Source organism: Bufo gargarizans, chromosome 5 (assembly GCF_014858855.1).
Source record: "Bufo gargarizans isolate SCDJY-AF-19 chromosome 5, ASM1485885v1, whole genome shotgun sequence".
Taxonomy (NCBI): domain Eukaryota; kingdom Metazoa; phylum Chordata; class Amphibia; order Anura; family Bufonidae; genus Bufo; species Bufo gargarizans.
In genome coordinates this window covers 372,236,738-372,250,108 of record NC_058084.1, presented here as the reverse complement: position 1 = coordinate 372,250,108, position 13,371 = coordinate 372,236,738, and the positions used below count along the sequence as shown (strand labels likewise).

General features: G+C 41.4%; 1 protein-coding gene across 1 annotated transcript in view; it reads left to right on the top strand.

Annotated features, from left to right (window-relative positions):
- Positions 1 to 11,844, top strand: part of GADL1 (glutamate decarboxylase like 1) — a 465,799-nt gene extending 453,955 nt beyond the window's left edge. The window contains exon 15 of the mRNA XM_044293805.1: positions 11,324 to 11,844. Coding sequence (XP_044149740.1) covers positions 11,324 to 11,497 — 174 coding nt within the window. The 3' untranslated portion in view covers positions 11,498 to 11,844. The remainder of the gene's footprint in view (positions 1 to 11,323) is intronic.
- The last annotated feature ends 1,527 nt before the right edge of the window (positions 11,845 to 13,371 follow it).

Below are 13,371 nucleotides of genomic sequence, written 5' to 3'. Positions count from 1 at the left end.
AGCATTCCCAAATGTCACAGGGGAACAAGTGGAAGCCCAAGGCCAAGGCAGAGGAGGAGCAAGAGGTCGCCAAGGCAGCTGTGTCACGGCCAGCTCCTCTGAGGGCAGGGTTAGCATGGCAGAGATGTGGAAAACTTTTGTCAACACGCCACAGCTAACTGCACCACCACCTGATACGCAACGTGTTAGCAGGAGGCAACATTTCACTAAGGCCTCATGCACACGACCGTTTTTTTTTAAGGTCCGCAAAAACAGGGTCCGTAGGTCCGTGATCCGTGACCGTTTTTTCGTCCGTGGGTCTTCCGTGTTTTTTGGAGGATCCACGGACATGAAAAATTAAAAAAAAATCTAAGTCAAGTTTGCCATTGAAATGATAGGAAAAACGGACACGGATCACGGACACGGATCACGGACACGGATCACGGACACGGATGACAATCTTGTGTGCATCCGTGATTTTTCACGGACCCATTGACTTGAATGGGTCCGTGAACCGTTGGCCGTGAAAAAAATAGGACAGGTCATATTTTTTTCACGGCCAGGAAACACGGATCACGGATGCGGCTGCCAAACGGTGCATTTTCCGATTTTTCCACGGACCCATTGAAAGTCAATGAGTCCGTGAAAAAAAAACTGAAAACGGCACAACGGCCACGGATGCACACAACGGTCGTGTGCATGAGGCCCAACATAGTGGAACAGTACGTGTGCACACCCCTCCACGTACTGACTGATGGTTCGGCCCCATTCAACTTCTGGGTCTCTAAATTGTCCACGTGGCCAGAGCTAGCCTTTTATGCCTTGGAGGTGCTGGCCTGCCCGGCGGCCAGCGTTTTGTCTGAACGTGTATTCAGCATGGCAGGGGGCGTCATTACAGACAAACGCAGCCGCCTGTCTAGAGCCAATGTGGACAAGCTGACGTTCATAAAAATGAACCAGGCATGGATTCCACAGGACCTGTCCATCCCTTGTCCAGATTAGACATTAACTACCTCCCCTTAACCATATATTATTGTACTCCAGGGCACTCCTCATTGAATCCTATTTTTATTTTCATTTTACCATTATATTGCGAGGCTACCCAAAGTTGAATGAACCTCTCCTCTGTCTGGGTGCCGGGGCCTAAATATATGCCAATGGACTGTTCCAATGTTGGGTGACGTGAAGCCTGATTCTCTGCTATGACATGCATACTGATTCTCTGCTGACATGAAGACAGATTCTCTGTTACGGGACCTCTCTCCTCTGCCTGGGTGCTGGGCCTAAATATATGCCAATGGACTGTTGCAGTGGTGGCTGACGTGAAGCCTGATTCTCTGCTATGACATGCAGACTGATTCTCTGCTGACATGAAGACAGATTCTCTGTTACGGGACCTCTCTCCTCTGCCTGGGTGCTGGGCCTAAATATATGACAATGGACTGTTGCAGTGGTGGCTGACGTGAAGCCTGATTCTCTGCTATGACATGCAGACTGATTCTCTGCTGACATGAAGCCAGATTCTCTGTTACGGGACCTCTCTCCTCTGCCTGGGTGCCGGGGCCTAAATATCTGAGAATGGACTGTTCCAGTGGTGGGTGACGTGAAGCCAGATTCTCTGCTATGGGACCTCTCTCCAATTGATTTTGGTTAATTTTTATTTATTTAATTTTTATTTTTATTCATTTCCCTATCCACATTTGTTTGCAGGGGATTTACCTACATGTTGCTGCCTTTTGCAGCCCTCTAGCCCTTTCCTGGGCTGTTTTACAGCCTTTTTAGTGCCGAAAAGTTCGGGTCCCTATTGACTTCAATGGGGTTCGGGTTCGGGACGAAGTTCGGATCGGGTTCGGATCCCGAACCCGAACATTTCCGGGAAGTTCGGCCAAACTTCTCGAACCCGAACATCCAGGTGTCCGCTCAACTCTAATGATAAGATCTTCAGCTGAATCTTTGTATGAATGGAGTCAATGAGGAGACATGAAATACAGAGAGGAGATGGGGATGTAGTAATGAGCAGCAGCACTTGTATGCAGTTTCCATTACCACAGCTATACAATACCATAGTCTGTCCTGTCCATCCTCTCTGTACTTCATGTCTCCTCTTGAAATCCATTCCTATAGAAATTCAGCTGTATTCAGGATCATAATCCCTGAGAGGGGGATGAGGCAACTCTTTAGCTCAGTGGTCTGAAGTAACTTGTCCTCCCGTGTGATTAGGACAGGTTTTATGTGTACTAATAGGACGGCGGCCATTTTATTTCTACTGATGATTGCTCCCTAGACAAAAGGAGCCATTATAACTAATGAAAAGTATTTTGGAATATATTTATAATAAAGTAATATTTAAGTATTTTCATTTTCTTAATTACCAGAGAACCCCTTTAACCATTTTATTGATCATATAATGCTTGATCTTTTGTCCTGTACTTTCTGTCCTGTCTTTATCTAAGAGCTTTATTATCTCTACTCTCTGTTCCTCTTTTCAGAGCCACCGTTGGTAAAGAAATAAAACATTGAAAATGTAAAATTAGTAATTTGAGTAGAGTATGTTGAACTTTTCAGGCTGTAACACAATTCCAACCACAGAAATCTGACTTCTCACACTCTTGGGATATGGACTTACTTTCAGTGAGAAAATATAGATTTAGGACAGCCTTATTTACTTGATTATTCACTCATCCCGACACCTTCAATCTGTATTGTAGAGAGTCAGAGGGTTGCAACCTGAAATAAAGCCATAGAATAATTAAGCAGGGCTCTCCCAGGAGTAGATCTTCACAGAACAGAGCCACCATAGTAGCTGTTATTTCAGAAGAGTCTTAGTTCAAACTAAAGCCAACATTTTTATGGGAATATTCATTTAAAGACTGTAATTTGTCTATAGTTTTTAGACATTCTATTGTATATGATAGCTATGTTTTATAAGTTTTATAACATTTTTTATGCTGTGTGACAAAAATGCCTAATTATTGAGTCAATATAAGCTATTGTAATCATAAGCATAAAACAATTTACTGTTGCCCTTTAAAACTCTTAATATAATTTTTGTAATCTTTCAACATGTCTTTCAATAACTCCCCCACCACCTCCATATTTCTTTTCACCAGCTTTGTTTTTGCCTGTTGTCATTAGTACTGTTACAAGTGACAAGTTGTCAGGACTGTGGGACAATAGCTGTAAAGTCATCATTGATATTTATGGGAACATTTTCTTCCAACTATGGAACAGTGAAATGTCATTTGCACAAAAATGTACTATCTCTATCTATTATGTTATGTCAGATCTCAGAACAGAAACTTTAAAGATGCAACATGTTGATAACGGTAATAATAATGGCATACAATAGATTTAATACTTTTTTTTCCCAAAAAAGACTAAATGTCACGCATTGACATATTTTCTGCCTTTGTATTTCTAAAATACAGGTAATAATATAACATTTTAAAGTGTATATGTCATTACAATATTCTGCCATAATTAAAAGCACAGGTTTGGCTAGTTATTATATCCAATGACACAATAAATACTGTACTGTTTAGAAAATACCCCATAGAGCAGGCATGCCCAACCTGTGGCCCTCCAGCTGTTGCAAAACTACAACTCCCAGCATGCCTTATTAGCCTATAGCTATTAGGGCATGCTAGGGGTTGTAGTTTTGCAACAGCTTGAGGGACACAGGTTGAGCATCCCTGCCATAGGGTGTCATGTATCCATGAGCCTGGTGCTCCCCAATCATGACCTCCTCCCATTTCCCTTAGCAATGATTCATAGTCATCAATGTTTACAGGCCTTTTTAAAAGTGATTGTCATTCATTGGACAGGAGGGTGGAAGAGAGAAAAAAGCCTTGCTGTATTCTTGTGTATTCTTGTTTCCGAATGACTTCATTTTCTTGTGTTGTTTTATATAGCAGCTCAGGAAACCTGTCATGATAATATTCAGCTATAAAATTATGTAGCCCATTTTAATGACAGATCCACTTTAATGAAGGACCATTTGCTTCAGAAATCTGGGTGAAGTAGAACTTGTAACATAGCCATCTTTTAGATTAGAAAATGTTTATGATATCCTCTAAAAGCTGACCAAGTTTTTACACATTTATAAACTGTGCCTGCAGCAGTCCCGCTATCTAGGGCAGGCACGGGCACCACACGATTTTTGCTTAGCTGCCAAACTCATGTGTACCCATGATGCAGGATGCAGCCTGGCTTCAAGGTCTCTTCCTGTATGAGTCTGAGAGATTTTTCATGCAGCATTGCAGGGGTTAATTTGCTTTCTGATCCTGTGCTCAGCTGCTTGTCTAATGGGTTAATCAACTCTCCAATATAGCTCTGCCTTCCTAGAGTCTGCTAAAAGCTATAATCCATTTGTCTACCTGTGTACCAACTGCTAACTGTTTCCTGATATTCCAACCTAATGTCACGATGAAAGGGGAGGGGAGGAACACCAGAAGGACAATAGAAGGTAAAAGACCAGGCCTGAAAGCTACCACCTATGAAATCCCCAAACCTAGCCCTGGCTCCTGTCAGTATGAATAGACCCTGAAAGTGGAAACCTATGCCCTAATAACCCTGAATATCCCTAGGAGTAGTGACATGGTATGAGACCACTGGTTCCTTCCCAGATGAATGAACCAGTCTCCATGAGGCCTAGTAAACAACGAGCAAATGGGAATAACGAAATACAAAAAGAAGTACACTTATCTTCAATAGAAAATGTATGAGCAGGAACTCAGGTGAGGACCATACAGCTCTTCCAACTCCAGGCAGAGAATATCAACCGCATGGTATGAAGTGTGAGTCCAGACTAAATAGAGGAGCAGTAATGACCACAAGCTGCACCTGAAACAAGAGGTGTGGTCATTACCAACAACAACACTGCAACAAGTGAAAACAGAGAGACTATCAGATAACCTCACGTGCAGACAGTCTCTCAGATATTCTAACCTCTGTCATGGGAGGGACTGTGACAGTACCCCTCCTTCTATGGGTGACTCCCAGACACCCAGGACTGACCTTATTCATATGAGCCCTGTGAAAGGCTTTCACAAGGTAACTAGCATTAACGTCGGCCGCTGGAACCCACATTTTCTCCTCTGGACCGTAACCCTTCCAGTGAACGAGATACTGAAGGGATCTTCGGAGAATTTGTGAGTTCACTATCCTGGCGATCTGAAATTCAAGATTACCTTCCACCATGACAGGAGCGGGAGGCAAGGAGGCCGGTTCAGCAGGTTCACTATATCTCTTCAGCAATGATTTGTGGAAAACAATATGAATTTTTAAAGCCTGCGGAAGATCAAGATGAAAGGCTACCGGGTTAATAATGGCAGATATCTTATATGGACCAGTAAACCTTGGACCCAACTTCCAAGAAGGTACCTTCAACTTAATGTTTCTTGTGGACAGTCACACAGAATCACCCATTCTCAGGTCCACACCAGTCATACGTCTTTTGTCAGCCATACGTTTATACTTGTTGCCCTTTTTTTATTATTATTTTGAATTTTCCGATAACTAGATGACAAAGAAGAGGCAAATCTTTCCTCTTCAGGTATACCAGAAGTCTCAGTACCATAAAATGTGCCAAACTGCGAATGAAACCCATATGCCCCAAAAAATGGCGGCTTATCAGTGGAATCCTGCCTTACAGTTATTTATGGCAAACTCGGCCAAAGACAAAAATGAAGACCACTCATCCTGATTGTCTAAGACAAAACATCTCAAATAAGTCCCCAGATTCTGGTTAGTGCATTCAGTCTGTCTGGTCCACTGAAGATGAAAGGCCGAAGAGAAGGACAATTGTGCCCCCAGGCGAATAAAGAATGCATTCTAGAATCTGGAATCAAACTGAGTCCCCCTATCAGACACCACATCAGAGGGAATACCATGCAGCTTCACGATGTTATCGACAAACACTTGTGCAAGAGTTTTAGCATTAGGTAGACCTGATAAGAACCCCAAAGATCGCATAAGAGCTTTCAGGTTTTTGGGTAGATCCCAGTCCAACACAGCACGGACCTTTTTCAAGATCCATACGAATACCTGAAGATGAGAGTAGGTAACCCAGGAATTGCACTTCCATAACAAATACACACTTCTCCATCTTAGCATACAGTTTATTCTCTTTTAGGATCTGTAACACTTGTCTCTCGCGATCCTTATGCGTCTCCATGTCAGGAGAATAAATTATAATATCATCCAGATACACCACAACAAACCTGCCCACCAAATGATGAAAGATGTCATTGATGAAATGTTGAAAAACCACAGGAGCATTGGTTAACTCAAAAGGCATGACCATATTATCAAAATTTCCTTCAGGGGTATTAAAGGCTGTCTTCCATTCGTCCCCCTCCTTGATCCTTACCAGATTATATGCCCCCCTCAAATCCAACTTAGAGAACACCTTGGCCCCGACAATCTGATTAAACAAATCCGGGATCAAAGGAAGGGGATAAGGATCACGGACAGTAATGCGATTAATCTCACAGAATTCCAAACTTGGCTTAAAATTTCCATCCTTTTTCTTAACAATGAAGAACCCTGCATCCACTGGGGATTTAGATGTTCTAATATGACCTTAAGACAAACTCTCAGTGATATATTCTTGCATGGCTACTCTTTCGGGTTCAGAAAGATTAAACAACCGAGACTTGGGCAACCTAGCTCCGGGAACAAGGTTGACGGGGCAATCATACTCCCGATATGGAGGTAACTCCTGGTCTCCACTATCAGAGAACACATCAGAAAAATCAGAAAAAAACAAAGGTACAACTTTAGTGGTTACAACAGAAAGCGACCTGCTAAGACAGTTGTCTATGCAATAATCACTCCAATCAAGAATCTGTCTCGCTTGCCAATCGATGGTAGTATTATATTTGCTTAACCATGGTAAACCTAGCACCAAAGGAGCAGGCAGACCTTCCAGCGCAAAACATGAAAAAGATTCTTGATAAAAATCTCCCACCTTTAAACGGATGTGCTGCACCATTTGTGGCAAACATTTCTGTGTGACTGGAGCGGAATCAATTGCAAACACCTAAATATTTTTGTCTAATGCGCTTGTCTAATGCATATGGACGAACTGGCCAATTCCCACAGTTTTGGAATCTAGCGCCACCTCGGCAGACAGGAGAAATCGTGTACTACCGGCAAATGACAAAAATACATTCTCAGATTCCCCACCCACACCAAGAGTGAGATGAGGACTAAACATATTTTTTTCTTGGACCGGGACACTGAACATAAGAACATATGTTAACAAAATGTCCCCTTTTTCCAAAAAAAAAGTCTTTTCTTAAGCCTAAAGTTCTAATCACTAGGTCCAGGGGTAGCTCCCCTCAGCTGCATTGGCTCATCACCAGACTTGAACTAGAATGTCTCTCTACCTAAAGTGTCAGAGGAGGCCGCCACCCCATATGATAGTACGTCCTGAGTGTGAGGAACCTTAGATCTCTCTCTCAGGCGGCTATCAAGATGTACAGCAAGAGTCATGGCCGCTTCCAATGACTCTGAATATTTATGAAACGCCAACGCGTCCTTCAGGCAACCCTTGACAGAATTGACTACGGAGAGCTGGGTCATTCCTCTCCGTATCCGTAGCCCATCTCTTAAATTCAGAGCAATAGGTCTCCTCAGATAAGGGAAAATATTTAGATTATTGACCGTGCAGAGTTATAAACCTGCATTCGATCAATACCTCATAAGATTCAAGATATGTAAACATTGACTTCTACACAATGCTTTATCTTAATGAATCATTTAGTAAACTATGCACACAAAGTAGCTCGAAATCAGAGCATTAGTCACCTATGAGTCATACATCAGATAATGCTGAATGGAGAATATTGCTTTAGCAAAATTGTTCTTTCTGTTAAGAATATGCACTATGACAAATATTACAAACATTTTTTTTTTTCTTAACATTATCTCTTTACATAAAATATGTATCATTTTTTTTGTTAAAGCAGAGCTGTAACATATTATAAAACATAACGCGGCTCAAAGTATTTTTACTGCAGAAATACAAGAAGCAAGAGCAGGAAACTGCAATATTGAGAAATTTCTCAGCTCATTACTGTATATCAGTTGTTTGAGACACACAAATGTGCCTCTAGTATGTACCATATTTTTCCCCTTATAAGACGCACCAGCCCATAAGACGCACCTCGGTTTTAGAGGAGGACAATAAGAAAAAAAAAATCATAAGACCTCAGGTCAGACCCGCAATAAGACCCCCATTCGTAATCAGACGTTCAGCTGACAGCCCCAATCAATCCCCCAATTTTAATGACTGCAATAAGACCTTAGATCAGACTCCAATTCAGACCTCAGGTCAGACCCCATGTGAATGACCCCCAATCAGACCTCAGATAAGACTCCCATGCCTCTCATCAGCCCCCATATGCCTCTCATAAGCCCCCATTGCCTTACATCAGCCCCCATTGCCTCTCATCAGCCCTCATTGCCTCTCATCAACACCCATTGCTTCTCATCAGCCCCCAACAGCCTTTCATCAGTGCAGTACCTCATCAGCTACCATTGCCTCTCATCATCCCCCCAGCAGCCTTTAATCAGCCCCTTATCAACCATCATTGTCTCATATCAGCCCCCAGCAGCCCGATTGCCTCAGATCAGCCCCCATGCCTCATGCTTGATAAAATAAAAATAAACACTTACCTCTCCTGCTCTGGCCTCCACTGTGACTCACTGCCAGCGATTTTCTTCCTCCTGCTGTCCACTGTGCTGTGAACCAACACACACAGCATGAGGTCACAGAGTGCCCTCAAGCCATGCACAGCCAACAGCTGAGGACCAGGAAGTGGTGAGTACAGAGCATTCACCGCTTCTCGATCCTCCGGTACTAATGAGCGCTTCCATAATAGAAGCGCTCATTAGTATTCACCCCATAAGATGCTGGGGCATTTTTCTCCCCACTTTTGGGGGGGAAAATGTGTCTTATGGGGCAAAAATTCTGAAAGTTTATTTTAATTATTTACTATACATTTAGTCTATTCATCCATTGTCTGTGGACATAATTGTTCAAGAAACCTGGACTAAGCTGGCCATATACATTAGATGTATGTCTCCCTACCATCTATTGTGTATGGGGAGCTCCTAAAGCCTCATTCACATGTCATTGTTTGGTCAGTGATTTCAAGCCCAAACCAGGTGCAACTCTAAACACAGAACAGGTGCAGATCTTTCCCATATACCTTATGTCTATGGAGGTTCCAAATTCAGTTTTTGGCTCACAATCACTGATGGAAATCACTGACCAAAATACTGACATGTGAACGAGGCATAACTCTCCTATGAAAGAAGATGTTAGGGGAGCCTTAAGGTGTGAATATTATTTTAAAGCAATGCCATGACCTTACACCTTATGGGTATGTACTATCTGTGCAAAGGCTATGGAGACATAATATGGCACCCGTAAAAATCTTTTGGCCTCCAATTTTTTGAAAAAATGTTAATTTTCTATTTGATTCCCCATAACATCATGCAATTTATCTGAGTTATTCTGTTACATTGTGCTTACAGTGAAACCTGGATAAGTGTTTGTTATCAACCTCATTGAATTCAGTTTTCTGATTCCAAATGTCATTACTTAAAGGGAATCTGTCACCTGCTTTTACCATTTTAAGCTGGCACCATCGCTATGTTGACTAAAGTACCTTATTTCCAGCAGTCTTCTTTTTACTTAATTTTGTTTTGTAGTTTTTATATAAAAGCAATTTTTTTGTTATGCTAATCAGGGTCCAAGGTGCTCTGAGGGGCGTTTTTTTCACTCTCCGGTGCCCAGTGACGCCCCCCCCTGCAGTGCCCAAGAACGCCTCCTGATCATCAAATAATCTCCCACAGCCCGGCAAACGGTTCCGCCCCCTCCCCACGTCATAGACTACCTTATAGAAATGCCCCGTCCTTCTTCCTGTCTGCGGCCAGAAAACTTGCGCAGGCGCAGTACCACCTGCGGCCTGTGCGATCATCAACGTCCTGAGGGCAACAGCGCTCAGGTCACATCACTGGGCTCAGCGCATGCCCAGTGAGACTTTTGAGGCTGTTGCCCTCAGGAGGTTGTTGATCGCGCAGGCCGCAGGCGGTACTGCGCCTGCGCGAGTTTTCTGGCCGCAGACAGAAAGAAGGACGGGGCATTTTTATAAGGTAATCTATGACGTGGGGAGGGGGCAGAACCGTTTGCCGGGCTGTGGGAGGTTATTTGATGATCAGGAGGAGTTCTTGGGCACTGCAGGGGGGCGTCACTGGGCACCGGAGAGTCAAAAAATTGCCCCTCTGGGCACCTTGGGCCCTAATTAGCATAACATAAAAATCACTTTTATATCAAAACTACAAAACGAAAATAAGTAAAAAGAAGACTGCTGGAAATAAGGTACTTTAGTCAACATAGCGATGGTGCCAGCTCAAAATGGTAAAAGCAGGTGACAGATTCCCTTTAATCTCTGCTTTGTCAGTAAATTATTATTATTATTATTATTATTATTTTGCTATTATTGATTTTGAGCTATAAAACATTTCATCTTTCTTCCCATTTACACATCCAAACTGCTTTTCAATTGTTGCTATTTGCTAGTTGTCTACATATTTGCCTTGGTTTATCCATTCATTTAAGTGTACCACTAGATTTTACAAATCTCTAACTTTTGATATGGAGCTCCAGCGATCACTAGACCAACTAACTCCTGACTAGAGATGAGTGAATCATTCAAAATTTGATTCAGATTTAATATATTCAAATTGCCCTATTCGATTCAAATCTTAATCAATTCTACCAGAATCAAAAGTGTTCAATTGGCCTGAAAATTCATCTTTGGTCTCCTAGGACTCCAATTATTTTCCCTCCTTGTTTTTCATTACATTTTTTTACTTCTCTCTCTCCCTAAATATTTGTTTTTTGGATCTTATGTGAATTTTCTATAAAAAAGTTGCTAATCTCTACTTCTCACACTACTGTAAACCAATCTGCAAACTAAACCAGAAATCAAGGAATTGACTTCTTAATAGCTGGGGAGTCAGTTCACTTGTGACATGTCTCTATCTCCATATTTTTTTATTAAATTGAAGGTATATGTTTTTTTGGTGCTTTTTTGTTTCATTAATCCTTGCTTTGCGTATATTCATTCAATGAACCATACTCTGACATGAAGGTAGAGAAATTCTGAAGCTTGGAGGTGAATGGAGAAGTAAAAATGAATTCAACATAAATACTCAGAATGTTACTGAATGTATTTTACTTGAACAGTATAATATTGGAAGTGTTGCTCAAATTTAGAATTTTCCTTTAAGTAATCATTTTAACTTCATCGTCTTTTTCTAATTTTAGGTAGCCCCTACAATTAAAGAGAGAATGATGAAAAAAGGAAGTATGATGATAGGATATCAACCTCACCGGGATAAAGTTAATTTCTTCCGTCAGATAATCATCAGTCCCCAAGTCAGCCGTGAAGACATGGACTTTGTACTGGACGAGATTGAACTACTTGGCAGAGACTTGTAACTGTGGCCTAGCAGTACAATGTGCTGCTCTTGCTTGCATTTTAAAGTCAGAGATGGCAGCATTACAAACTGAACAACCATCGCAAATAGTTAGACAAGACTGCTATCCTCTAATATAATAATGTATTTTGTCATTAATTTTCATGCTACTTATAAAAAATTGCTAAAAACAATCAATACTGAGAAAAAGCTATAGAGAATGAAAGAAGAGATAACCACTTTCTACATTAAGGCCTCTTTCACATGGGCATCGTGTGTGAGGGCCGGATAGGATGCGGGTGCGTCGCGGGAAAATGTGCGATTTTTCCGTGCAAGTGCAAAATGCTTTAATGTGTTTTGCACACGCGTGAAAAAAATCTGCATGTTTGGTACCCAAACCCAAACCCAGAATTATTCACAGAAGTTCGGATTTGGGTTAGGTGTTGTGTAGATTTTATTATTTTCCCTTATAACATGGTTATAAGGGAAAATAATAGCATTTGTAATACAGAATACTAAGTAAAATAGGGACGGAGGGGTTTAAAATAATTTAACTTACCTCATCCACTTGTTCATGCTGCCCGGCTTCTCTTCTGTCTTCTTCTTTGATAACCAGGAAGAAAAGGACCTGTGGTGACGTCACTGCGCTGTGGTGATGGATCATGTGATGGACCATGTGATGAGCGCAGTGACGTCACCACAGGTTCTTTTCTTCCTGGTCATCAAAGAAGAAGACAGAAGAGAAGCCGGGCTGTGGATGAGGTGAGTTAAATTATTTATATATTTTTTTTAACCCCTCCATCCCTATTTTACTAAGCATTCTGTATTAAGAATGCTATTATTTTCCCTTATAACCATGTTATAAGGGAAAATAATAAAATCTACACAACACCTACCCCAAACCCGAACTTCTGTGAAGAAGTCCGGGTTTGGGTACCAAACATGCTATTATTTTCCCTTATAACCATGTTAGGGTCCCCATCCCGATCATCTCTTAGCAACCATGCGTGAAAATCGCACCGCATCTGCACTTGCTTGTGGATGCTTGTGATTTTCCACGCAGCCCCATTCACTTCTATGGGGCCTGCATTGCGTGAAAAACACACAATATAGAGCATGCTGCAATTTTCACGCAACGCACAAGTGATGCGTGAAAATCAGCGCTCATGTGCACAGCCCCATAGAAATGAATGGGTCCGGATTCAGTGCGGGTGCAATGCGTTCACCTCAGGCATTGCACCTGCGCAGAAATCTTGCCCATGTGAAAGGGGCCTAAGAAACATGCTATAGCCTGTGAATTAGTTCTGTGTATTTGATCTGAAATTGGAGAGGGTCCACAATCTATGTGTGTGTCTAATATGATGTTAATACTGTATATTCACTCCTCACACAAGTAGTGAGGCATTGCACTGTTGCTATTGCTGCTAATGGAGAGCATGTTTGTTTCTCTTTAGAAATATAACCTTAATATTATACTAAAGCTTGGAACTAATAATAATAATAATACACAATAAATTATATTGTTATATAGTACATTATAACACCACGCAAAAAAAAAAAAAAAAAAACTTTTTGTCTGCTACTGGGCAAAAACCATTTGTCCTATACTAAATCGATTGTGCGGATTACAAATCCGAAGTCAGAATTGTTGTAACACGTCACAAATTTTTGCTATGCATAAGTATGCCTAAATGAATTAAGCACTTGGAAAGCATTGAATAATTTTGAACAGAACAAGTTTTACTCCAACAATTACCTGATCTATAGCAAAGTTTGCATAGTAAACAGTGTATGAAAATGTAATGGAATAACAAAATTTCAAAAAGTCTTGCTTTTCACTTTAAAAGTTTTACTAGAGCAAGGCCCAGTACTGTGAAAAGTGCTTCAGGCATCTGC